Source organism: Rattus rattus, chromosome 10 (assembly GCF_011064425.1).
Source record: "Rattus rattus isolate New Zealand chromosome 10, Rrattus_CSIRO_v1, whole genome shotgun sequence".
NCBI lineage: Eukaryota > Metazoa > Chordata > Mammalia > Rodentia > Muridae > Rattus > Rattus rattus.
Window position 1 is genome coordinate 32,732,840 of NC_046163.1, and position 26,393 is coordinate 32,759,232.

The following is a 26,393-nucleotide window of genomic DNA, read 5'->3' on the forward strand; positions in this document are numbered from 1 at the left end:
CTAACAGTTTCTAAGGCACCAGCAGGATGTTTCCTGTCGGGAAGCAGCAGGAGACAATGGCTAAGAACAGCATAAAGTCTGACACCGGACAGGCTGGGTTTGAAACCCTTCCCTGTCAGCTTCCCTGAGAAGCTTCTCTCAGATTCTGCACACGGGACTGCACAGAATACAAGTCAATACAAGTATCAGTAATTCACCCTAATGAGTGTGCACCCAACTGAAGGAGGAGAGACACTGACTTTGATGCCTCATTCCCCATAGATGTCCAGTAGTTAGAGGGTCCCCTTGGGCTCTGTGTGGGCACGGATTGCTGAAGGATCACCCAGATGCAAGAATGGCAATGAACTGAGGGTCTGAGGGAACTTGGAGACGTGACTGTGTCTGGAACACACATCTCTCTCACTCGCTTTCTTCAAGACAGCTTCGCCTACACCGAAAAATGTCTGTGCACACTGGAATCATCTTCAACGTGCAGAGATGAATCCGCCTTCATAAATCTGTCCCCATCCTTCTCTAAGGCTCCTATCCTTGGTGATTATACGAACTTAATGTCTCCCAGGACCTAAAACTGTACAGGTCTTTGAGTAAATGCATCATCTCCTCCAAGTTAGCCCATTTTCTTAATTTACTGGTGGTAGCGCTGTTCTCTTGATCGTTAGACCTTTAGGTCATTTTGGATGTTAGACTTGGTAATCTTCCTTTCACAGTAAAATGCATCTCTGTGTGCCTCTCAGTCTGCACGGCATCGGGTGTTTGCTGTTTCACATCCGGATTACAGAGCATCAGAGAGGAATGGAAACTCCACCAGCCACACTGCCTGAGACATTTCTTTTGAACTGGTTCTGCGCGGTAGGATATTAAAGTAATGGGCTTCTCCTTGTCCGCATAGCAATCTATGCACCACTATCCTCTCCTCTCAACAAACACTCATCTTCCTTCCTAGCCCAGTTTTCATGTTACAGCCTTACTCCAAACGCTGCCCAATTTCTCAGCGGTTACATTTCAAACCTACCTCACTGAGCATGCTGGGAAAACCATATATAAAAAATAATCTTTCTGCTGTTGGGACCTCCTGGGCTTACACAAGAGAGGGAAGTCTATGATTCTTAGCTTGTCGTCTCGGGCCATAAAGCAACCTTTCTGGTTTACAGGTGTGCAAAGATGTCTTCTTCCCATGAAGCAGAATTATACTCTGCCAATACACAGCCATCCTCCTGCACTCAATCTACACATCTTTGAGCCAAACCTCTACCCAAATCCTACTTGTCCTTTAAGACCCATCCACACCCCACCTGCTCCTCTAGTCTTGCAGTTCTCTATCTTGATTCATGACATTTTTTGTCTTGAACACACAGGTGCATTATCACAAGCTAAGTGCCCAACTCCCTCCCTAAGTACTTGGGAATGGAAGTTTCTGGATTCTTGAATGTTTTCAAAAAACAGACTGCTGTATCTTGGGAGTGGAACCAAGTCATAGCATGAATTTCATGGCCCGAAGGTAGTTTTACACAACATACGGGGACCAGCATTTGGACTATCCACTTGTGACATCACATGAACAGCAGAAAATATTTTGTTTTGTAATATTTCAAGTACTGTATGCTGGTTAGTTTTTCTGTCAACTTGGCACAAGCCTGAGGAATCTGGGAGGACCTCTAACAGGCTGCCTTGTAGCTAAGTCTGTCGTCATTTTCTTGATGAATGACTGATGGGAGGGGGCCAGCTATTGTAGGCAGTGCTATGCCTAGGCTATGGTCATGCATTGTTCAAGAAAGCAGGCTGGGCAAGCCACGAAGAACAACCCAGTAAGCAGTATCCCTCCGTGGCCTACGGCTGTGTTCCAGCCTCTATGCTGCTGCCCTGCTACAGTCTCTGTCCTGACTTCCCTCAGTGATGGACTATGATCTAGGAGTTTTAAGAGGAATAAGCCTTTTCCTTCCCTTACTTGCTTTGTTTGGGTCACGGTGTTTCTCACAACAGAAAGCAAACTAGAACACCTTGAGATAGTAGCTCAACCTACATTTCAATTTTTACTTATTTAAGAATTATCCTTGGGCCGGAGAGATGGCTCAGTGGTTAAGAGCACTGACTGCTCTTCCAGAGGTCCTGAGTTCAAATCCCAGCAACCACATGGTGACTCACAACCATCTGTAATGGTATCTGATGCCCTCTTCTGGTGCATCTAAAGATAGCTACAGTGTACTCATAAATAAAGTAAATAAATCTTAAAAAAAAAAAAAAAAAAAAAATTATCCTTAACTCCCTCTTAAGATCCTAAAAGGTCAAGGCTTCTCCCTTAGGCAACAGCTCTGCAGAACTTACTGCTGGATTCTGGATCTAAATGGTCAGTAAGCGTAGATTTAACAAGGTTTCAGAAAACCCAGTTGCTTAGCTTCCAGAATAAGATCTGATAAGAAAAGTCTTGTAGGTTACGGCCTGTCTTTCCAGATCCACAGGGTCCCTAAATTCTAATAAAGTCATAAACGAGCTCTACATCAAAGGTCCACCACCCTCAAGGCAGATTTAATAGTCCACTCACCTGCCACCCACAGCAAAGTCCGAGATTGCATAATAGTAAGACTTGAGGACTTTAGGGTCATTGAATACTTCATCTCCAAAGGTGTTCAGGCGATTGAGCGTGACTCTGATGTCAGTGGCTGTCACCCATTCCTGCCAGGAAGCGAAAAAGGAAAGCAGACACATGAAGAGCAGCAGGGGAGCTGAAGGTGAGAAACACATTTGACAAAACCTTCTAAACATTCCCTCTGTTAACCAAGATGGTCCTTGGCTAGATCAGTGGACTGCTGAAGTATCATTAATTCCCTGAAATTTCCCCCCTTGACTCCTCCGCAGGTGACACCATCACTTCACAACTTGGAGCTTCCAAAGGTGAGGACACCGCTGTTTCTTCCTTGGGGGATGGAAAGAGCGGGAGCAAAGCACACTGGGGCAGACAGATTCCTAAGCACAGGGTAATGTGTGAGCATCCTCACCAAGCCAGCTGAGTGCAGCCTGCGCTTGTTGTGATCTTTTGCACAACGTCACCTCCACTAGGTCTCCTGTCACCTCTTCATTGCTTTGCTGATGCTACCCGTTCCACACTGCCTACAACACCCGATCAAATGTATCAGAGGGTAGGAATCCATCCGTTTTGTTCAGTGCAGGGCCCCCCACGCTTGGCACGAAGTGAGTGAATCTATGTCTGATCAAGTTGAAGGGCGTACTGTAATGGCAGCAGACAAGAATAAAAGCTGCGCTGTTACCCTGGTTTCTATGATACCTAAGCCCTCACAATAACTGTGTTTCCATTGAGCTAACTTTATCAGATGCTTACATGAGTGACACGCTGCTATAAAAAACGATCCCAATGACTCAGTCTGTCACTGCCACCCCTGTCCTTTTCATGCCTACTCTGGGCCGGTCTTGGCAGAGGAGACATCAGTCAATATGACACAAGCAGAGGCTCAATAGGGACTATTGGTGATGCTGAGGAACTTGTCCTCACTGTGGAAAAGCCTGTTCTGTTCTCCTGACCACGAGGGAGGAGAAAGACTCAGCCCTCAGTTGACCTGCCTGGTGAGTGAGTCCGACCCATGTTGGGCACTGTGTGGTAGACTCGCCCTCACAGGTGTACATGCAGGGGGCTAGCACCGGCGTCTGTACCTCCAGAGGGCTCTACGAGATCAGCAAGCACGCTCCTATGCCAAACACCTGGCAATAAGGAGCGCTCGTAAAAACTAATCTTGGGGAAGCTTCGAGGATAATTAGAATGAAGAAGATGATTTCACTGTATCCAATCTTGGAACTCAGTAACAACTCCCACTCGTGGGCATAATGGCAGGAACCTGTTGTCCATAATGTAAACAGTTGAACACACCTCTGCCTCCTGCTGTTATTAACACTTTCCAAAGCTTCATTTTTACCTCGGCTCCCCTTCTCAATGGAGCAGGAAAGCTCACAGGGTGCCACTGAGTCGGCTGCCTCCAAGATCAACATCTTAAGAACAGAGAATCTGGGGCTCAGCTGCACAGAGTTCCAGTGTCAGCTCTGCCACTAAAAACTGTAAGCTGGGGTTGGGGATTTAGCTCAGTGGTAGAGCGCTCGCCTAGCCTAGCTTGCCTGGGTTTGGACCTCAGCTCCAGAAAACAAAACAAAACAAAACAAAACTGTAAGCTGGGGCAGTTTGTATCCTTTCTGAGCTCTGATTCCCCATCTGTAAAAATGAAGATAATTAAAAAAAAAAATACCCAACTTACAGAGTTACGAGGGTTAAAAGGCTTACACCTAGACATCAGAACTCGCCCAGGCATCTACGGTGAGAGCACACCGCACTACAGCACAGCTGAGTGTACAATAATAGAGGCTGAGAACCACGCACGGATACACAGTGATACTCAGCCAGCGAGACCAGAGACCTTCTCCTCCGACTCCTCCACTGGAGAGAAGGCAGGTTAATCTGGTCAGTTCAGACATCAATCTGCTCACCCAATTTGGCCCTGGGCTGCGAGCGCCAGGGCTCTTACATCCACATACACATAATTAAAGCCACCACGCAATGAAATGCACACTCAAAGCATTCCTGACACACAGTCTCACTAGTCTCGAAGGCCCGAAGAGCAGCGAACTGCAGAATCCCCACAGGGGAGCTGCTCGGGACAGGCTGGTGGGCCTGCAGGCAGCAGAGGAGCCGAAAACCAGTCACAACCTCAAACACCATTTCTCCTGGTCCTCCACAGGTCCAGGAAACACAATCAAGCAGACAAGGAAACAAGTGCGCAGACGCCCGCTACATCGCCTCTCCTGCTACATCGCCTCTCCTGAGGCTTTCTTTCCACTCAGCTACACCATCTATTTAAATCAGCTGTGTATTTCATCTGCATCCCAAGAACCATTTTCTGGAAGGCGTCGGCTAATGGATTTACACTCACAGTCACCATCTCCTGACAGCTGAAAACAGTACAACTGGCAGGGAACTGGACACACAGAAAAACATATTCTCATCTTTTGGCTCTGCCTACAACTATATAACCAAATCAGAAGGTATCCTTGAATGTAATAATAAATCACAGGTCTGGTGAGATGTCTCAGTGGGGAAAGATGTCTACGGCCAAGGCTGGTGACCTGAGTTCAATCCCGGACCAACATGGTAGAAGGTCTTGGTGTGTCGTCCCCCTGACCTACAGTGTACCATGTACACCTGGGCTCTCACATACACATACAAAATTAATGTGAGATAATAGTAATTATAATGAAATCCAGACGGAGACTGAGAACCCAGAAGTAGAAAAGCCCAGAGCTCCTTTGATGGAATGGAGTCCCATTTGCAAAGTCACAGCTAGTCCTTCCTTTCCCCCTCAGTCAGCGAATATAGACAGCCCCCATTTAGATACTAACGTCACCATGCAAATAGATATGACATCAGTGTCTGTATCAACATACTAAAAAGGACACGGGATCCTCGCTCTTCCATGAGCACATAGCCGGAACATGGAGAAGTTTAAAGAACCCGAGAAATACAAAGACTCCATATGAGGGTATACAGGAATGTGCACATAGAACAGATAAACGGAATCCTTGATTTGCTCTACCGCTAGATGGGGAAAGGCTTTTAGTGTGATGTGTAAGCACAATGCCAAGGCACCCCAACTGTTATCTAGTCTCTAGAACTCAACTTCTCGGGTGATGAAGAGAGACTTCTCCCAGTGACTATCAACAGCACAGACAAGTGTCCTTGTGTGGCTGGGGAAGAAGGCAATCTGAAATACTTAAATATCTTGTGTCAGCTATAAATAATTTGTAAAAATATACCTTCTACTTTATCAAACCAAGGAACAGTTAAGAAAGGATGCAAGAAAAATAGGAGATTTTTTTTTTAAATACCTTATCTTATTTACTTGGGGGATGAAAACACAGAGCAAGAAGGTTCGGCAGGCAGAGGCAGTCTACCAACTGGGCTATACATCCCCAGCCTTACACTAAATATCTTCTTGAAAAAGTCAGAAGCGAAATGTTCCCTCCTCAAGAGCACAGACTAAAGTTAGAACCGTTTAATCAGACTTGCAAAGAGGCTGAGTGTGGTGGTGCACACTCATAATATCAACATTGGGGAGGTGGAGGCTAGAGAGGCAGTTCAAGGCCATCCTCAGCTGCATATGTGGGCATCAGACTTTGTCTCAAAAACACTCCTCAAACTAATGTGTATTTTGCAAAGATTACATCCTGGGATATATTTTTAAGAGGAAACGAACATAAGAACGCATGTTCCCCAAGCAGTGGGGAGAAAATGGCTTTCTTCACTTATAGATAACACACAGGAGAATGGCATAAAACCCAGCCACCCATGTGACTGACTGTTCCCTTGGGTGATTTTCTTAGGATTATCGTCAAGGCAGAACGGCTGGCTCCCACACCACCCTGTGAGTGCCTACCTGTAGCACGGGGCTGTTGTCAAAGTTGTAGGCACTCGGCCTTCCTTCCAGAGTTGAAAAGGCCACGTTGCCGCCGGTGAGGGGGGAAATGTCACTGAACTCATCAGTACACAAGGCCTGCTGCTCATCTCCTCCCGTCCTGATGAAGCCACGGTTAGCCTTTGAGTACGTGTTCTCACAGGAGCCACTGTAGTACTGGTAAGGAATCCAGGGCCCGTCTTCCCGAGTGCGCTTATAAATGGCGAAACTCTCTGGGCGGCTGGTGTGGAACTTGAGACGCACGTAAGTGATGTCAAAAGCCTTTCCTACGGAGCAAACACATCGAAGTTCTTAAGTCGTGTGGATGAAGATACGAAATGCTCCCATTCCTAACCAGGCTTGGGGCTCGATGAAGAGGAGTCCAGCATTAGACCAGGAAAACCTCAGGACAGCGGAAACACTAGTGGGCCCTGTAGGCTCTTCTGAACCTGGAAACTGCACATTTCCCCACAAGATATAAAGTGCAATTGGTTCTTGACACCGGCCATGAAAACCTGTGGTATAAGTGCAGTGCTAATGCATTTTAAAATAAAACTAAATAATGAAATAATGAGTTCACCTAATCTTAATGCTGGTGCTTCATTGAACGCTTAATTAAAGTGTATTTTCTTAAAAATCTGAAAGCTTTTGGAATGGGTCCTCTGAAACTTTCAGTACATTCAAAACCTTACCCTTTACTAACTAGAGTGTTTCTCTTGGTACACTGTCCTCAGAACTATTATCTACCCTAGTGAGAAGGAGAGTGTTTGGGACATGAACAGGAAAGGAGAAAAATCCTCATTCAAAAGCTCAACGAAGAGACATAAAAGAGAAAGGTTATATCTGAAGATGTTCACAGGAGAACACGTGAAGTAAGTAAGCTCTGAGCAACCGAGGGCAGGAGGAGCCATGGGCTGCCAGCCTTCTAGAATAAGGGTCAGTGGGTCAGACAGTCCTGGCACGGCCAGGGCATGGCCAAAGGTTTGGGTGGCATGACCTCAGACAACATGCAGCTGTTTGTCCCAAGCTCTCGTGAGGCCTTACAACACATTTGCTTTGCTACTTCTCTGCTCTACCACAGAGACACGGTGAGCACAGCTGGGTCAACCAGTATTTGTTGAGCACAGCTCCATAATCAGTCCTGTGCAATACACTGGGCAAAGGAGGAGTAGAGACCAACTCTACTCTCAAGGAGTGGAGTGCTCTCCCCTCCCACTAAGTGAGTCACCTCTTAGAGAAAACCACCCTGACCTTCTGTGCAGAGCAGGGACTCCTGCCTCTGAGATTGCTCAGGAGGGCAGTCCTCTGGTGTGCGTCCAGGACAGAGCCTCCTACCCAGCTCCATCTACAGTAAGACTGATGGTCTCAACTGGTCCAGATCACAGAAGAGATTTAATAACTGTCCCTGATTGACAGATAGACACACACACACACACACACACACACACACACACACACACATGCAAAAAGAACATGGGACTGGGCTCTATGAGGCCTGTACTCAGGCTTGGCTCCTTTGTGTACTAGCTGTCTGATTTCTCAGTAGCATTTTCTCTGTTATAAAGATAAAGACACTTCTGCCCATCCACTCTTGTAGATCCTTGGTCCATTGTAAAGTTCTAGGAAGGTAAAGCAATATTATAATAGAGTTTATGAAGACAATTCTCCCCCCGCCCCCAGAGCTGGGGACCGAACCCAGGGCCTTGGGCTTGCTAGGCAAGTGATCTACCTCTGAGCTAAATCCCCAACCTATGAAGACAATTCTCGAACCAAGGGTTTGGACCTATTCATAACTGACCCAGAGGCTACTTAGTAATTACATTCATCAAAGAACAGTCTGCAAATACAAATCTCCCTAAGGTACCCACATGGCACTTTCCCCCACAGGTCACACACTACAGTTTCTACAGCTTTGTTGAAAGAACCATTGTCTCTGCTAAATCAAAAAGTGGCAAAGCCATGAGGATGAAACGGCTGTACAGTATGCATGGTATTCCAGAAACTTCCTATCTAAGACATTCCAACAAGGCGAACAGTTGGTTCTGCACAGGAGTAGGTGGCTTGGGATTCTCATGGGCTTCCACATCACCCTGCATTTCTTCTTTCCCTACCTTCCTGACATCTCAGTGCTTTTCAGCACCCTGACCTATGGCAGACACCTTCTGAAATAAGTCTGCATGCAAGGCCCCTCAGGTGTCCAGAGCAGCAAAACGCCCAGAGAGCTACCCTGCTTTCAGTAAGCTCTGAGGATCGCTGACTTCCCAGCTGAGCTCTCTCAGCCTCACTTCAGTGTAGCTTTTCTCTCTCACCTCTGGCCATAGAGAAGAGGGAAAGAAAGAACTCTGTGGTAACTTGCTCAGACAGACACACACACTGCTGCCAGAATCAGTCTAAGCTCTGTGGGCACAGGAATGTAGTTTCCTGGTGCTGGTCCTATCACAAGGGTGGGGCATTCCATCTGAGGGGCATGGGTGAAAGCCACCTAACTCAGGTTTGTGGGGTGTTTCCTGAGTAAATCAGCATATACTTCCAAGACCAAGAAATGCTTAGGACTAGTGAAAGAGTGGCTGTGCTAAAGAAATGGCGTGGGTGGGAGTGCGGTGACCAGCAGAGGAGTTTCATAATAGCTAGAACTACAGAAGACAGCTGGAGATGAAAGGGATTGTAAGAACAATTCCAACAGAAGGTCACTAGGGAAGGTCACTCACCCCAGGGAATGCATGCTCAGATTTGACTTTATGGCCAGTGTAGAGATTAGAAGGGTTAGAAATGAAGAACGATTTCTTCTTTTAGTTTTTGTTTTGTTTTGTGACAGGGTCTCTTTACAAGCCCTGGCTGTCCTAGAACTCATTATGTAGACCAGGCTGCCCTCCAACTCAGAGATCTGCGTGCCTCTGCCTCCAGGAGTGCAGGGATTAAAGGCCTGCGCCCACCATGCCCTGCTCGAAGAACACCTTCAGATGTGGCAATATTCCAGTAGCAATGACACACTAAACATGAAACATGGCCATAAACTACAAAGAAATGAATGGGCCTGGAGTGCAGTGCAGGGAGCCAACATCCAGAGGCACAGCAGTAGACAGAGTGGATCAGATGCTGCTTTAAAAACCGCCTCTACTTATCCCTGCCCTGCATCCTCATCAGAACAGTGCTTCTCATCCCACTAAGTGGAAGATTAGGAACAACATTCAAATTTCCGGATTAAAAGCCACCCAATGGAAAGTGGTGCCATTCACTGAAACAACAAGATAACCGGTGTTATCAAAGTGGCTGATAAACTCACCCCAGATACAGCAGATTGGAGGTACCCACAAGTCATCTAAACAAGAGGAAACCTCTCTAAGGGGACGGGATGGGAGTGGTCTGATGGACCAGAGGAGAGTTAGAGATAAAGACAGGATGCCTCAGGATGCAGAGAGCAAAGCCTTAAGGAACTGGTACAGACCAAGGAGCAAGTGTGTTCCATTGAGAACCAGTTTCCATGACCAACCTGAGGAACAAGGTTTAAAGCACAGACAGATGAGCTGACAAAGCACACAACGTAGGAGTGACCAGGGAGAGGAGGGGCGGGAAAACAGACACCAAGAAGGGACGGACGATCAATAGTATTCAAATCTGCTAAAAATGCCTATGGCTCAGGCATAAGAAGCTAAGTTCAGATCCCCAGAACCCACACAAGAAGCTGGGTGTGACTGTGTACACCGGTAATCCCAGTAGAAGTGGGAGCAGGAGGACACCTGGGGTTGCTGGCCACCCCGTTCAGCCTATCAGTGAACTCCAGGTTCAGTAAACAACTCAGTCTCAACGGAGAAGGTGGAGAGGCTGGAGAAATGGCCCAGCCAATAACATCACTTCCTGCTCTTCCAGAGGACCTGAGTATGATTCCTTTAACCTGTATCAGGTGACTCCAAGCTCTCTTCTGGCTTCCTCAGACATACACACATGTGCACGCGCACACACACATACACACACACAGACACACACACACAGACAGAGACACAGACACATGCACACAACGGCATACATTCACACAGACAGACATGCTTTATAAGGATTTATTTACTTATTCTATGTATATAAGTACACTGTAGCTGTCAGACACACCAGAAGAGGACATAGAGGGCATCAGATCTCATTACAAACGGTTATGAGCCACCATGTGGTTTCTGGGATTTGAACTCAGGACCTTTGGAAGAGCAGTCAGTGCTCTTAACCACTGAGCCATCTCTCCAGCCCAGCATGTTTTTTATAAAAGAAAAAGTAGAAAAGTGATGGAGAACACCAGATATCAACTGTGGGCGCAGATATCAACATGCGTACACGCTAACTTGCAAGGGTTTCCCGAACCACAAGCATGGGTGTGTGTACATACCCATACACAAGTCTGCCATGAGTCAAGAGTCAAATAAGACAATACCTAAAGAAATGTCTACTGGCAGCCAGCCACAAAGCTCACTGTGCATTTAAAGGAGTTCCAGGAGCAGGGATGATGGCCCTGGGGTGGACGGTGGACAGAAGCAGGGAGTGTGGTCATCCTGTTAAGCACAGGATCAAGAAGAGCAGCAGGAGGGGGAGGACACTGGGGCCTGGGCCACTGAAGCAACATTTGCCCTTTTTAGGCATTTAGATAGGAATGCGACATAATTGAGTGCTGGAGTCCACAGAAGGGAAGGCACGGGATGGGAATCAATGCTATCGAGGGACTGGCTCTACCGTGGCTGGGGTTGGGGGAGCAGGAGTAACCTGCCCAACTCTGTCTACTTACAAATTCAAGCAACTCTGGGAGGGATAAAGTTGAAAGACTTCTGATAATGCTTTCCCCGCTCTCGGGGTAGGAGGCAAAGACAGTTGGGGAAGCTGAGTGAGAAACGTCTAAAGAACTTTGATTTTTAGAATTTATTTAATTTATCATTGTTGTGCAGTGTCTTAGGGTTCACAAAACATCCTGACCAAGAAGAGAGTTGGGGAGGAAAAGGTTTACTCAGCTTACACTTCCACATTGCTGTTCATCACCAAAGGAAGTCAGGACTGGAACTCAAGCAGGGCAGGAAGCAGGAGCTGATGCGGAGGCCATGGAGGGATGTTACTTACTGGCTTGCTTCCCCTGGCTTGCTCAGCTTGCTTTCTTATAGAACCCAAGACCACCAGCCCAGGGACGGCACCGCCCACAGTGGGCTAGGCCCTCCCACCCTTGATCACTAATTGAGAAAATGCCTTACAGCTGGATCTCATGCAGGCATTTCCCCAAGGGAGGCTCCTTTCTCTGTGACCTTGTGTCAAGTTGACACACAAACCCAGCCGTACAGACAGTGAGTGTGGGAATGCCTGTAGAGGTCAGAGGGCACCTTTTGGGAGTCAGTCCCTCCTCCCACACTGGGTTCCAGGGAATTGAACTCAGGTTATCGGGCTTGTAAACCAAGAACTTTTTACACACTGAGACATCTTGCTGGCCCACTTCAAGATGCTTTAATAGGCACTTGCAGACCAGTCCCTAACACACACACACACACACACACACACACAGAGACTGGCCACAGAGGGTGAAGACCACAACTTTGTGAGATATTTCTGCAGAAGTGTTATTTCCTTCAGGAGCCTAGAGCATCCTCTTTACGGATGGACCTAACAGACAAAGAGACATGGAAGTTGCTTCAAGGAATTTGAATCTACTTTGAAGAACAAAGAAACAGACCCAGTGTGGTGCTGTAACCCTATAATCAAGAACTCAAGATAAGGCAAGAAGACCCTGACTTTGGGACCAGACTGAGGAGCGGTGCCCAAAACTTAGAATTCTGCGTGTACTTCTGTGGTGGAACACCCGCTTGTTGTTCAAAGGCTCTGGGCCCAAACCCCAGCAACACACACACACCACACACACACACACACACACACACACACACACACACACACACACACACACACACACACACTCACGCACACACACAGCAGACAAGGTCAAGAAATGGAATGGAGGGGTCAGGGTGTGGGATCATCTCAGTGTTACTGAAATTATGATGACCATGAATGACTGAGACCTGGAAAACTAGAGCTTTCCTGCTACACCTGAAAGCTCCCCTGTCTGTCTCTGTCTGTCTGTCCTTCCTCCTGCCTGCCCTCCCTCTATCTTACCAGATTCCCCACCTCTTATCGGTCCGTCTTATATTCCGCACTGGCAAAGTAAAAACTAATTCATTGGTAGGCGGATAGAAAATAAGTCCAGGTTCTGATGTCCGATCTAGGGAGTCTGCTCCACTATCGTTTCATCATGGGATCAACCAAAACCAGACACTATGGCTTTAAGGAACGGAAGCCAGATCGGATGACTGAGGAAATCCTAAATTCTGAATGCATCACCTCCTCCATCTCCTGCCATTACCATGGCATTAAGAAGACGACAAGCCATGGGTACACGCACCCTACAGAATACTTAGACAAGCCATGGGTACACGCACCCTACAGAAATACCTAGACAAGCCATGGGTACACGCACCCTACAGAAATACTTAGACAAGCCATGGGTACACGCACCCTACAGAAATACTTAGCTTCTGAGAGTTCTGCTCCCCCACTTCCTCCCCTTGTACGTTTTTCCCTTAAACAAACAAACAAACAAAAAAAACCCTCAAGTGCAGATGTTTAGAATGGAACACTCAACATTAATTCATATTTTCTGCTCTGAATCCTACAGTCCACGCTGCTGAAGGGATGAGAGAAGAGGAGGGGCTGTCTGAACAATGGGAACGCAGCCATGCTTCCAGCAGGGCCAAACCAAGGAATTCTGCTCCAGCCTCCTACATGGTAAAGTATTTCTAATCTCCCTGAGTAGGGAGAAGCTCTTCCTGTCTTGGAGTTGGATGCAAACACTGACTGCCGGGGAACATAAACGTCTCTCTGTTATGTGCGGTTCAGAAGAATTCCATGAGGACTTTGCGAAACAACTGCCCTTACAGTTCACTGAAGAATGACATGGTCATACAGGACTTTCCAGGACTCCAAAGTGCCTTCCAAGGGCTGAATCAGAACAAAGAAGCACATGAGGTGCCACAGGGTTCACTACTGAAAGGACCGGCTAACTCTCCAGAAATCAGAAACTCAGCACTCTCTCTGAAGTCAAGTGTGACACCAAGACAGTTGCACAACCGTCCATCAGAGAGGGTGTGTGTTTAGGCTACTAACTAGGGCTCTCCAAACAGTTAACACAAACAGTAGACGCAGAAAGCAACTGTTTGAAAACGTTCTCAGGGCTGTGAGCGGCGAGTTCCCAGGACAACATGTCCAGCTGCACACCAGCTGTCACTGTCGCACCTCAGCAATGACTACACAGAAACACAGCCCCGCCAATCCACACAGTCCAGAGCCAAGCCAGGGCTGGGATTTGGGATCTTCGGGCCAACCCACTAGAAAGCACTAGAACAGTTAAGCACACCCAGGATGTGCTGAGGTGACCCCCGTGAGTTCAGCACGGTTATCCCTACTACTGAGAACTCGGACCTGGGGGCCTGAATGAAGAGCTGGGCTCTTTCTACCGCCTTAGGCATCGTCTTTCAAATAGAATATTGAAAGAGAGGAAGGAGGGGAAGAGGCAAAGGGGGGAGCAAGTCATTTCTTTCCCTTAGATTTCAGCAACCGTTCATGATCTTACCCTTTGTCAAGTAACCAAACACTATCAGAAAAAAAGGCGTAGCCCCACAGACAGTACGTTTAAACTACTACAATTCACAAACGGGACAACCTCGACAGTTTTCTAGCAAACAGTAATCTTCAACTAAACGTATTATAACAAAAAAACAATGGAGCTTTCAAGTTGAGAAAGTCTCCTCTCAAATGCAGGGCCCAGGCCTTCAGTGGTCTTTATTTTCCGAGTGTGTGTAATGAGCTCTTCCTGTCATGGGTGTGCCACACTAAATGCAGAGACAGAATATGGAGAGATAAATTATTTAGATTTCTTTTCTAAAAATTAATCTACACACCAAAGGCTATGTATTAGAACAATGGCACCGGTCAGTGTGGAGCTAAAGAGAAGAATGTGTTTTTGAAGTCGATGATTGGGTTTTGGAGATGAAAACATCCCGATTTCTAAGGGAATTAGATTTTTCCATAAAGTATCAAACTTGAAGTTTTGGTAAAGGACACAATTCTGCCCTCTCCCTACTATTCTGCCCCAAACCACCTGGTACCATCCGAGGAACAAAATCTTCAAAGGCTCCATATTCTCCAGTAAACTGGAAGACCACGCTATTGTGACTCGACCGGTTTATTCGACATGGCCACGTCTGTCAGACAGCCACTGCACAGACAGAGAGACTTCTTAACTAATATTAAAGTGTCAAGCATGCTTGGAAGGTCATTTAAAATAGGTGCAAATCGCCATCAGAGACTGACATTTTCCATTACAAAACATCAGATATATTTATCCTAATCCGGGTACCTCCTCTGCCACTTCATGTTATAGCTTCAGCAAAAGAGATTAGATTACCAAGTGAAAGTCCAAGCCAAGCGCTGGCCGGACACATGGCTGATTAACCATCATGCTTACAAGACTTAATACAGGCCCTGATTCAGGCTAGTGGGTCACAACATGCCTGGAATCCTCGAGCTGAGCTAAAGGCATGAGGCCACTCCTTCCTCCCACTCGTCCACACACTCAGGGAAAAAAAAAAAAAAGAATCTATTCACTCTGCTAAGCCAAGTTCTAGCTGTGGGAACCAACTGACACGAGGGAGGCAGACAGAGAAGGCGGATGATTAAATTTATTGAGCGAGAAAAGTAAGCAAAAAGGCAGCGATACACATGCTCGGTAGCAAAGCTTTAAACAGCGAGAAGTGTGGGAAAGGAGACGTCAGAATTTACGGGAAGGTCTTTATTGCTCTGTGCTATCTAATCTGCACAGAAGGGTGAATATCCGTAAAGGAGTCCTGAGAAGAAGACAGTCTGGTTGTAAAAACAGTTCCAGCCTCTCAGGATAGCTGGGTAGTGCAAACCAAGACCAACTCCAATACCCACCCCCCAACCCCCATACACAGAGCCACAGGAGGCTAAATAAGGTAGCTTTGCTTCTTCCTTAACTATTAAACCAGTGAATTACCCCAGAGCTCACTACGACAAGCTTCTGACAATATTCTAATCTTTCATTTTATAAGACCACCTTTCACTCGTTGTTCCTGTAGCTCCCCTTCCCACTCCCCACTTGTATCTCTCGTCCATACGATACATTTCCATAAAAACATTCATGGCTACGAATAAAACGGCTTCCTCGGCTTTCACGGTTGTGCATTCATTTTTTACCACCCTAAGCTACCTATCAGGTGAGAGTTAACAGTCCTCACTGGTCCTGAGAATCGTATAGATCCAAATTCTTCCCTTCACTCGACAAATGTTTGCCCAATGTTAATGGGTGCCAGCTAGTCAATATTCTAGGCGTGAGGCCACAGCAGAAAAGAGGACACACACGGTGTCGAGCATGTGGGATTCACAGTCTAGTTGGTGTCAGAGGTTGGAATAAACAAACACGAATGATGTCAACTGAGGGAGTGGCTCAGTCCCTGCTTGCCATGGAGAACTTCAGGACCTGGCTTTGAGCTCCAGCACCCACATAAAAGGCCAAACAGACATGTGCCTGCAAAATCCCAGCGCTGTCAAGGCAGAGAGCCAGCCCGATCCCTGGGACTTGCTGGCCAGACATTCAAGCACAATCAGTGAGTCCCAGATCAGTGAGGGACCCTGTCCCAAAAAACAAAGTGTGCGGCTCCTCAGGAACAATAGCTGATGGTGAATTCCAGCCTCCTGGTGTACACACTTGCACAAACATGAGCATGCATCATAAGTGCATGTGCGTGCACACACACACACACACACACACACACACACACAGTTATACATGTCAGATGTATACTTTCTGTATGAGAGGGAGGGATACTAGCTAACGTTGCATTATCAGAGGTGACCTCACTAACACGGACACGGTGACATCTGAGCACAGACCGGAAGTGGAACGCTGCACCGTGTGGGTGAGACGCCTACTCAGGACAAATGTCAATACCCTGAGCCTGCCAGCAAGCTCTAGGGAGCGGTCAGGAGGTCAGGATGAGTGAGGTGGAAGGCATTAGGGAACGGGGCCAAGGACACAGGGCTTTGCAGGCCATGGAGGAGACTTACTAGGTGAGAGTCCACTGGAGAGTTCTGTGCGCAAATGTTCACACTCCTATGTTTTGTGCACATGGGTGCAAATGTAGCACTCCCTAGCTGGAACCAAAAAATAAGAGAAGCTGGTGGGGGAGGGACTGCAATAACCTAGGCAAGAGATGACAACAGTTTGGTCTGAGGTGACAGTAGTAAGCACTGGCCGGACTGTAGACACATTCTGAGTGGTTAAAGGGTGGGCTGTAGTGACCGGCTGGCTATGAGGCATTGGAAAGGGGAAGCTGGCATTTACTGAAACAACTGCAGGGGTAGACAGAGCAAACTGGGAGCTTGCCATGGGTGCACACTGGAGATCCCTCTGAGCCACTACGTGGGAATGCCAAGTGAGCAGTTAACACACAGGAGCCTGGAGCTGCAGAGGTAGCCCCACAGAGAACACTCCACTGGCGAGTTAAAAAGAGGCCCTGGGTTCAAACTCCACCACCACAGAATCTGACCGATGCACTCCGAGGTTGAGGAAGAGATACAGGCAGGAGAGAAAAATCTGTAAGTCATCAAGAATCAGTGTTCAAGCCATGGAGTTAGACAAAAGTGTCCCTTAAACAGAGCCAGACATGAGGACAGATGTACACTGGGACTCATGAGAAAAAGCTACTAAAGAGAGACTTTTACTTTCTGAGATTGTATTACATCATTTCCCCCCCTTCCCTTTCCTCCCTCCAAGCCCTCCCAGCCCTCTTTCAAATTTATGGGCTCTTTGTCCATTAATTGTTACTACATCAGGGGTGTGTGTGTGTGTGTGTGCGTGCGTGTGTGTGTGTGTGTGTGTGTGTGTGTGTTTATGCGCACACGCACGTGCCCATGCACGTGTATGTTTTCATTCGTTCCTAAATACATATAAATCCATAAATACACCCTGGTCAGGCTCTATAATGTTACTTGTATGTAAATGGCTTCAGGGCTGACCATCTGGATAACCAATTGGGTTGTTTTTCAATAAGAGAAACCAAGCTGAGTCAACTATTTCTGAAAGAGCAAGAAAGACAAGAAAGATGGCGACTGAACTCTGGCCACTAGATTTCACAACCTGGAAGTCTCCACTATCCTGACAAGTGGTCTGGTAGAATGCGAGTTAAAAACAAGCAAGAATGTTGGGCTGGGTTGGGTGGAGCGGGGCAGGGTGGGGTACGGATTGGAGCCAGCTAATAAAGATAATTTCCAAGCAATTTTGTTATAAAGAATAGTAGCTGGATAGGAGGATAAAAGGACATGCTTCCTTTAAAAAGATTGATGTGTGTGTGTATGTGTGTGTATCTGTTTGTCTGTCTTCCAGACCTTCCAGTATGTGTGTGCCAAAGGTGTGTGAAGCACCTTTACCATCTGAGCCATCTCCTTGGTCCCAAACTGTCTTTAATAAGGCTAGAAGATAACATGTCTTGTGCAGATAGAATGACTCAATGCGCCTGGAGTTACAGTGAACACTAAGTTTTCCTGATGGGACTGACGGACCAGAGTGAGTCCAGCATGCTCACCTTGGCCTAGAGTGAAGCCCAGGGGGACAGCATTACCAAGGATTCCCAAGAGAGAAAGAAGAGCTATCAGACATTTCAGAGTTACTATAAGTGACTCAAAAATATTTTAGTTTATGTATATGTATGTGCACCGGGTCTATGCAGAAGCCCTCAGGTGTCAGAGATAGTTGTGAGCCAATAGTCGAGTGCTGGGAAAAATCCACAAGAGCAGAAGGTACTTATTAACACCAAGCCAAACAGTTCAAAACAGGCAGGAGTTCCGGAGAGCCCTCTGCGTACGCAGCCTGTGCCTAGACTTTCCAGCTCTCCACATCCTGGTTCCGAGTTAGGCACCAAACTGGCAGTGAGTATCACCTAGAAAACTTTTGAAAAAGGCAAATAAATCTTAAAGTATCCGTTCTAAACATTTCATTTTACATCCAAAACACAGTGACTTTTTATATGCAATTATGTTTGAGAACTACGTCCCTGCTGTGATGGCTAGTTTTAATTGTCAGGCAGACACAATTTAGGATCATCTTTGAAGGACGTCCCCGTGAGGAACTGTCTATATTACATAGGCTAAGAGTGTGCCTGTGAAGGATTTTTCCAATTAGTTAACTAAAGTGGGAAGACCCACCCTGAATGGGAGGAGTGCCATCTCATGAACTGAGTCCTAAACTGAACGCAAAGGAGTGAGCTGAGCATGTGCGAGCATGAGTAACCAAGTGCGCACACACCAGCCTCTCTCTGCTCTTGACTGCAGATTGAGCCAGCCGGTTCAGGTCCTGCCAGTTGACTTCCCCGCGATGATGCTCCATAAAGCCTAGGACTGTGCGCTTAAATGAACCTTCTCTCCCCTAAGCTGCTTGTGGGACATTTTATCTGTGCCACAGAAACAAGACTAATGCATCTGCTATAAGCACTTTCATCTCAGCTCTCAGACTTTAAATGAGTCAGAGAGAAAATACCTGAATGCCCCGTGTTACACCACAGAATGAATGGGGGCAAATCCAAGCAGTTCCCTTCACTTTCACAGGTCATGCATTTCAAGGCAAAATGTGTAGCAAGTATCCACCGCAGACAAATACAGGCTGTAACTGCAACAGGGGCTGGTTACTCAGTATCTACAGGCTGAGGGACTAGACCAGCTGAGTCTAAGTCTCCATCGCATCTCTTTCCCAAGTCAGTTTCCTCATGGCTGTACTTCTTCGGCCAATAAAAATAGACATTAGATGTTTAGAAAACGAAATGTCTAAAATGTCATAATGTTATCCTTTACATGCAAACATGAATCAAATTCATTATCCCTTCAGGCTCCTCCCACAAACTGCTAGGATAGTAAGACCGCCGGCAAGTCTCATCAGGAGGACAGATACAGAAGCAGAGAGTTAACTTCTGCTTCAGTACACTCCAACAGGTAAGTTTGTTCCTTTGTCTGGACGCTGAAGCTTGTTTAAGCCAGGTCTTTGCTGGGTGGTGCTGGCATTTTCAGGTCAGGGTGTTTGTCATACTCTGCTGGGTCTAGATCGGTGTGGAAATATTGACTTTTCGCAGAAGAAATTTCAGATGTTTATTTTTAAGAAGAAAAAAATGTATATCTGGGAAGTTTAAGGTCAAAGTATGTGATGCTCCCGGAGATAACCGAGAAGGTAGGAGAGGAGGGGGTTGAGAAAGGGAACAGGGAGGGGAAGGAAGATAAGAGGGAAGGAGAAAGGGGTGGGGGGAAGGAGACTGAAGAATTATAACACGCCAGATTCCAGACCTGATACTCCAGTTTCTAGGTATTCCCCAGCCTCACAACTGATGCCCAGTGAGGCTTATTTATTTTATCATTATTACTCTGGGAGCATCGCTGACCTCACCTCCTGCCCCGCTCTGCGTACTGACACACACTCTAAGTCAGGGCCCGCATGCTAATAGCCTGGGTCTTCTCTGGGGGTGTCTACTTCTGTAAAGATTCATTGGAATGAAGCCACGCCTACTCGCATGTAAACCAGCCCTGGCTGCTTACTGGCTGCCATAGCAGACCTGTATGAAAAGCACTGCATAGGGGTTGGAGATTTAGCTCAGTGGTAGAGCGCTTGCCTAGCAAGCGCAAAAGCCCTAGGTTCGAAAAAAGAAAAAAAAAAAAAAAAAAGCACTGCATAGCCAACAACAAGATACCTACTATGTGACCGTCAGATGACCCATGAAATCCAAGACTATAAACCAAGATTTCATGGGCCCCAGGGGAAAACCTACCGCTATGGTTCTGCTAAGTGAACATGGCAACCAGTGCCTCCTATGACCAATGCATGGCTTCATCCTCACGGAGGAAGCCTCTGACTGCAGTAGATGGTACTTAACGCGGAGCCCCACAAGAATGGGCGGACAGCGAGGGACTTTGGAGAACTCAGTCCTGCATGGGATACCTCACCTCTCTCCATGGCCAGGGATCTATACAGTAGAGGCAGAAAGACTGCTAAGAACCAGCGGTAGTGGGTCACTCCAAGGAAACGTTTTCCAGACACGACAAGGCTAATGACACATGTGTGAACTCAGAGAGACTGCGACAGCGGAGTCAAACACAGTACAGGCCCAGCACTGAGAGGGGAAATGGAAGTAGAGTCCGTCCCCCCTATCCCCAGCCAAGAAGTTATTAGCAGTTGATAGCTACAGGGAGAGGGAAAATCAGTTTTCTTCAATGGAGTAACACTAGGTGTATTAACCATATACTCCAGCAGGCCTCATGCTTAGTAGTTAGCCAACTCAAAACAGACGTGTGTGTGTGTGTGTGTGTGTGTGTGTGTATACATGCATGTGCATGTGTGTGTGTGTAACACCCATGCATTCTTGCCTTTCTGGCTTTGGTTTTAAGAAAAAGAAAATGAAGTTAGGTGTGTGGGGGAGCCAGGAGAAATTGGAGAAAGGCAAAAAATAAGAACAAAATATATTATGTAAAATGTTAAAAATGAAATAACTTTTTAATACATGAAATTTTGGGGGGGAAAGGTTTCTACCAAGCCTTCTACCATTCTTTCTACAGGGCACACAGTTTCAAAATCTGATTCGCTACTTCTGAACTTTTCTTGTGGTACCAAAATAACAAAAGACAGAAGTTCATGAAGAATATTCTAAGATTAAATGACAATGTAAATGTGTTTGACACCTAGAAGTGCACAGTATTTCGCAGAAGGAAAACCACTTTATCTCTTGCAAATGAGTGTGCACAAAAAACAGTAAACGGAACTTATCATTTTAAAAGTCAAATCCGAATGATATTCCTTTACTCATACAACTCATGGAAATGAAGCAGAAAGAGACTGCTGGAAAAAGAGGCACCGTTTTTCCAATGCAGTCCCTCCCTGCCCCAAGCAGAACAGTGGAAGGAGGAAAACGGATTCATTACGTCAAACGGGAATCAAACGGGATAATCACGGGCGGGAGAGCGGGGAAGATGACACGCTGAAAACTGCAAATGAAATGGAAAATTCGAACAGAACTCATTTAGAGCGCCATGAGAACCTCCCGCCCTTGACTTTGGGTAGGAATTCAGCCTTTCACAAGGCCTCCTTGTCCTTCTGTCCTTCTGAGCGGATGGACAATTCACATCATGAACGTACCCAGCCAGCTGGAATCCCCTCTACAAGCGACCGATTGTGAGCGATGCCTTCAGAAGACCAGCAGAGTCCTCACTTCCCATTCATGTGCCCTCCCCGCAGGGGCGCTGACTCTCCCTCGAGGTTCTCCATTCCTCCATCCCTCCCTGCCTGCACTGCACTTGCTATGTCTGTTGTGGTTAAACTGCGAGCCCTCCTCACATAGCTCAGCTGAGTTCAGTCTCCCTAGACCAGATGTAAGGAGAGTAACCTTGTACGCCTCGACACGCGCGTGTTTGATTTTTCCCAGTGATTTAGAGTGAAAGCAGTAAATTCCTAGGATAGCCTCAATTTACAACCTTGAAAATCTGCCACCACAAAGAATCAAGTCTTCTAAGTAGGCAGCTGGAGAGATGGCTCAGCGGTTAACAGCACTGGGTGCTCTTCCAGAGGATCAGGGTTCAATTCCCAGCAAGCACATGGCGGCTCACAACTGTCTGTAACTCCAGTTTCAGAGAACCTGACACCTTCATGCAGACGCGCATGCGAGCAAAACATCAGTGCATATGAAATAAGAAATCAGCGAATTATTAAAAGCATAATTGACTTTAAAAAGGACTTCTAAGTGGAACTTCGTCAAAATGAGCAGTATGCCTATTGCTACAGTTATTTAAAAGTGAGTTTTTCTTAATTACAGCAATCATCTTTGCCTTAATGAATATTATCATCTCACAACGTATTTTAAAATGCTCTTTAGACAAGACTTGGGCAATTAAATAATAAATGTCCCTTTCCAGAAATAAGAAGTGTTCCCTAACAAATCCCCAAATTTATAAATTACATGTATACCAGATTCAGTGATGTCAGGGGAAAGAGGCCACTTGACAGATAAGCCACACTGCATATTTTAGGTGGTTGAGCCCTTTTATCTGCTATTCCCTCTACAGTGAGAGCAAACATTCAGCATGATAAGAAATGCTTCCAATCCACCCTCTGACTTATTTCAAACAGACAGCGCCTTGGGTCTCCCGCACAGGGTGATTCACACACACCCACAATGGGACCTTTTCTACCTTTTCTATTTACATCCTGGAGAACTGCCAACGCCCTTTCCCAGCTCTCTTTGATCTGATGCCAGAGACTTGGTATCCAAAAGCGGCCTAGAAAAATTCTCTTAGGAGCTCCATGCTGTATAGAGTTGGGGGTGGGGAAGGAAAGTATTCCAGAGCCCACCATATCTAACCAAGCAGGTCACCTGATGTAATGCAAACTCTCCAGGCAAGTTACTGCAAACATCCCAACGTCTGATGAGTTGTGCTTCATTGTCTGTCCCCAAGCCATATCCTACAACTCTCCAAGGTGCACTGACTCCTTCTGCAGTCTCCCCCTCATGATTACCCATAAACCACTCTCTTCAAATACTACTTGTCCTGCCAGGTTCAGAGCACATAAAGCCTGTCTCCAAGACGCTTTCCATCGGTGTTGTCCCTTACTGCCCAACTCATGTCAATCACTACTTGAGTACTTACCTGTCTAGGCAAGTGTTCTTGCTCTAGAAAAGTTAATTAAAAGGCAAGAGCTTGAAGCTTTTTTGGTACATTTTTAAAAAGTTTTTTCTGGCAATAATGCATAGGAGAAAAGACACTACATATTGTAGCCTTAACACACACGCATACACACACGCATACACAGACAGAGGGGGACAATGACAGATGGATGGATGGATGGATGGATGGATGGATGGACAGACAGAGAACTCAAGCTTAGTTTTAAAAATGCCGTCTTATGATGCAATCTGCTATTACTCTATTCCTATTGCATTGGTTAAAAAATGCTGGCCTACAGATCACTGAATTGGGTAACATGAACTGAAACCCATGATTTAAAAATGGTATTTGGCAATCTCCAAGGCACTGTCCTTGGCACAAACCAGGTGCTCTTGGTGGGCTGATTCATATATCACATTTGCTCAGGGTAGGACTCTATAGCGAGATATTGTCTGTACATAAACATAAAGCTTAGTGCCTTTCCAAAACTCCTTTTAAAAACAAGACCACATTAAACAAACAAACAAACAAACAACAAAACAAAAAATCCTAAAACCTTTGTGTATGACAGTCTTTAAACAGCATCAAAGAAAATAATCTCTCCCCCAAAGCTAAACTGCCAAGACTCTATTCATGAGCACGGCAGCCTGTGCTCTAACCCTGCATGAATCAATCTTTTACATTCCTGTGACTCTGGTTCCAGATTCCCTCAGCAATGACCCTGTGACAAGCCTTCAGGGTGGCAGCACGTGAGGTCCCTACTTGTCGAGGAGAACTGACACCCAGTACTTTAGATTTCTACTACAGCCAGGACTGGATGGATGATGCTTACCACAACGGTCCATTCTCCATTCTTCCTGGAACGTTTTAAAGATCTGAGATGTATTTACAAGTTGCGTTTTTTAATCTTTGACAATGCACACGGAAGGATACAGGGTGTGGGTTTTGGGATCAGAAATTTCGTCTTGCCCCTGCCTGCCACTCCTTTGAGTTACATGTCTACTGTTTTGTATAGGAAGAAAACAGCAAATTTAGATGACTGTGGTTTGAGCCTGGTTAATTCAATGAAATATTCATCTTACAAACATATTTTGAAAAGTAACATGTACCAGGTGATTGGTAATGGCTGAGGATTCGGCTCAGTCTGGAGTACATGCCTAGCATGTGAAAGGACTTGTGTTTGATACTCATTATAGGACAAAAGCAGGGAAGGAAGGAAGGATGAATTTTGACGAAAATTTATCAATTCCGAAAAGCTTAGGGCCGGGGAGGTAGCTCACACAGTAAAATGCTTGGCACACAGGCAATGAAGACCCAAGTTCACTCTCCAGTGCTTGTGTAAAAAGTCAGGCATGGTGGTGTATACCTACTATCTCAATGGGGAGGTGGGGACAGGAAGATCCTTGGGGCTTACTGGTTAGCCAATCTAGACAAATTAGTGAGTTCTGGGTGCAATGGGGCTCTGTTCTGTAGTCTTAACTAAACTTCTACAATGCTTTCACTGATATTTTCTGTTCAGTCAAGCCCTGTGAACCCAGCTGTCTGTAATCTTGTATTGAGTGAGTTGCAAAAGACAACAGAAATTCTACTTTAAAGGTTAGAAATCTGCCCAATAACTAAACACAAGGTTTTCAAACAGAAGCTTCTAGGTCTTTGGATAAGGGAAATGTAATTTTTGGTTTCTATACCCACAAATGGTCAACCCGGCCTCCGAAACAGAGCACTATCTCCATCTGCATATGATCCCGAGGGACAAGCGACAAGCCGTCATGTTTTAGAGTAAGTTCTTCATATGTGGCTGGGGAATAACTCTGTGTGAAGGTCTGAGCTAGACCTCCAGCACCTCCACAAAGAGGCATGATGTCACATGCCTGAAGTCCCAGCACCAGGGAGGTGGACACAGGCGGATGCCTGGGGCTTGCTGGCCAGCCAGCCTAGAGTAGTCAGCAAGCTTCAGGTCCCAGTGGGAAAGCCTCTCTCAAAAAACAAGGAGGAGAGATGGCTCAGTGGCTAAACTGCTTGCTCGCAAGCAGGAGGACCTGGGCTCAGATCCCTCGAGCCCATAGGAAAATGAGTCAGGTGTGACAGCCCCGGGAGGTAGAGGCAGGTAGGCCCAAGGGCTTGGTGGCCATCTAGACTAGCAGAAACTGTGAGCAACAGGTCTGCCAATAGTCCTTGTGTCAAACACTAAAGCTGTGAAGTGACTGGGGAAGACATCCCTACATCACCTCCGGCCTCTGCGTGTGCCTACACGTGCTTGCACACATGTATGTACCATACACACACATGAAAAAAGAAAACAAGGTAGATACCTCCTGAGGAACAATATCTAAAGTTGCACTCTGGCCTACACACACACACACACACACACACACACACACACACACACACACACACACACACACACACATACACACACACACACACATCCCCAAAAAGAGCAGAAACATAAAAAAATGTGTTTTCTGTTCTCATGTCTCTTGCTTGAAAAAGTAAATCTCTGGATCATTTTGAAAATTCACCCATCTGCAAAACAGCGGAGTTACACTGCCCTCCCACTACTACTTGGCTCATGCATTCTTCCGAGTGAGGAACAAAGCCCCCATTGACTTGAACATGTAGGAGGATTAGAATCGCAACACTGCCATGCAGTGCATTACTGCACAGTGATTGCACCCCGATAAGTCAAGGGAGCCTTCTCTAGAGCTGCCTCTCTCCCTCCCTCCCTCCCTCCCACCGGGCTGGCCTGCCTGCCATCCATAGAAATAGAGTTTTAAGCTTACCATACGATACACACTGGCCTTGTTTAGCATGAAACAGACAGATACAGGCATGCTATGTTTTCCTGGCCCACTTCAACTTAGGGCTGTGCTCGACCTTTCTAAGAATCCGTTAAGAGTCAAACACTCCCAAGTTCTTAAATGTTCAGGGAGAAGTTAAAGAGAAAAACCAGACTATGCTGGACGGAGGGCAGGCACGTGGGAAAGGAAAACCAGGCTCTGTGGAAGAACAGACTGAATGAAGACACAGGGACAAACGGAAGCACTGCTCTGGGGCCGATGGGGTGGCACACATCTTTGATCTTAGCCTGGTCTACTGAGCAAGTTCCAGGCTAGCCAAGGCTACACGGTGAGACTGTCTCAAAACAACTGTTCTGTCCTATGAATC

The 26,393-nt window shown here is 46.4% G+C and overlaps 1 protein-coding gene across 1 annotated transcript in view; it reads right to left on the minus strand.

Moving 5' to 3' along the window:
- Lamc1 (laminin subunit gamma 1) overlaps positions 1–26,393 on the minus strand; it is a 121,140-nt gene that overhangs the window by 37,710 nt on the left and 57,037 nt on the right. Inside the window, exons 2-3 of the mRNA XM_032915763.1 lie at positions 6,429–6,733; positions 2,540–2,670 (exon numbers count right to left, since the gene is read on the minus strand). Of these exons, the coding sequence (XP_032771654.1) occupies positions 2,540–2,670; positions 6,429–6,733 (436 nt within the window). The remainder of the gene's footprint in view (positions 1–2,539; positions 2,671–6,428; positions 6,734–26,393) is intronic.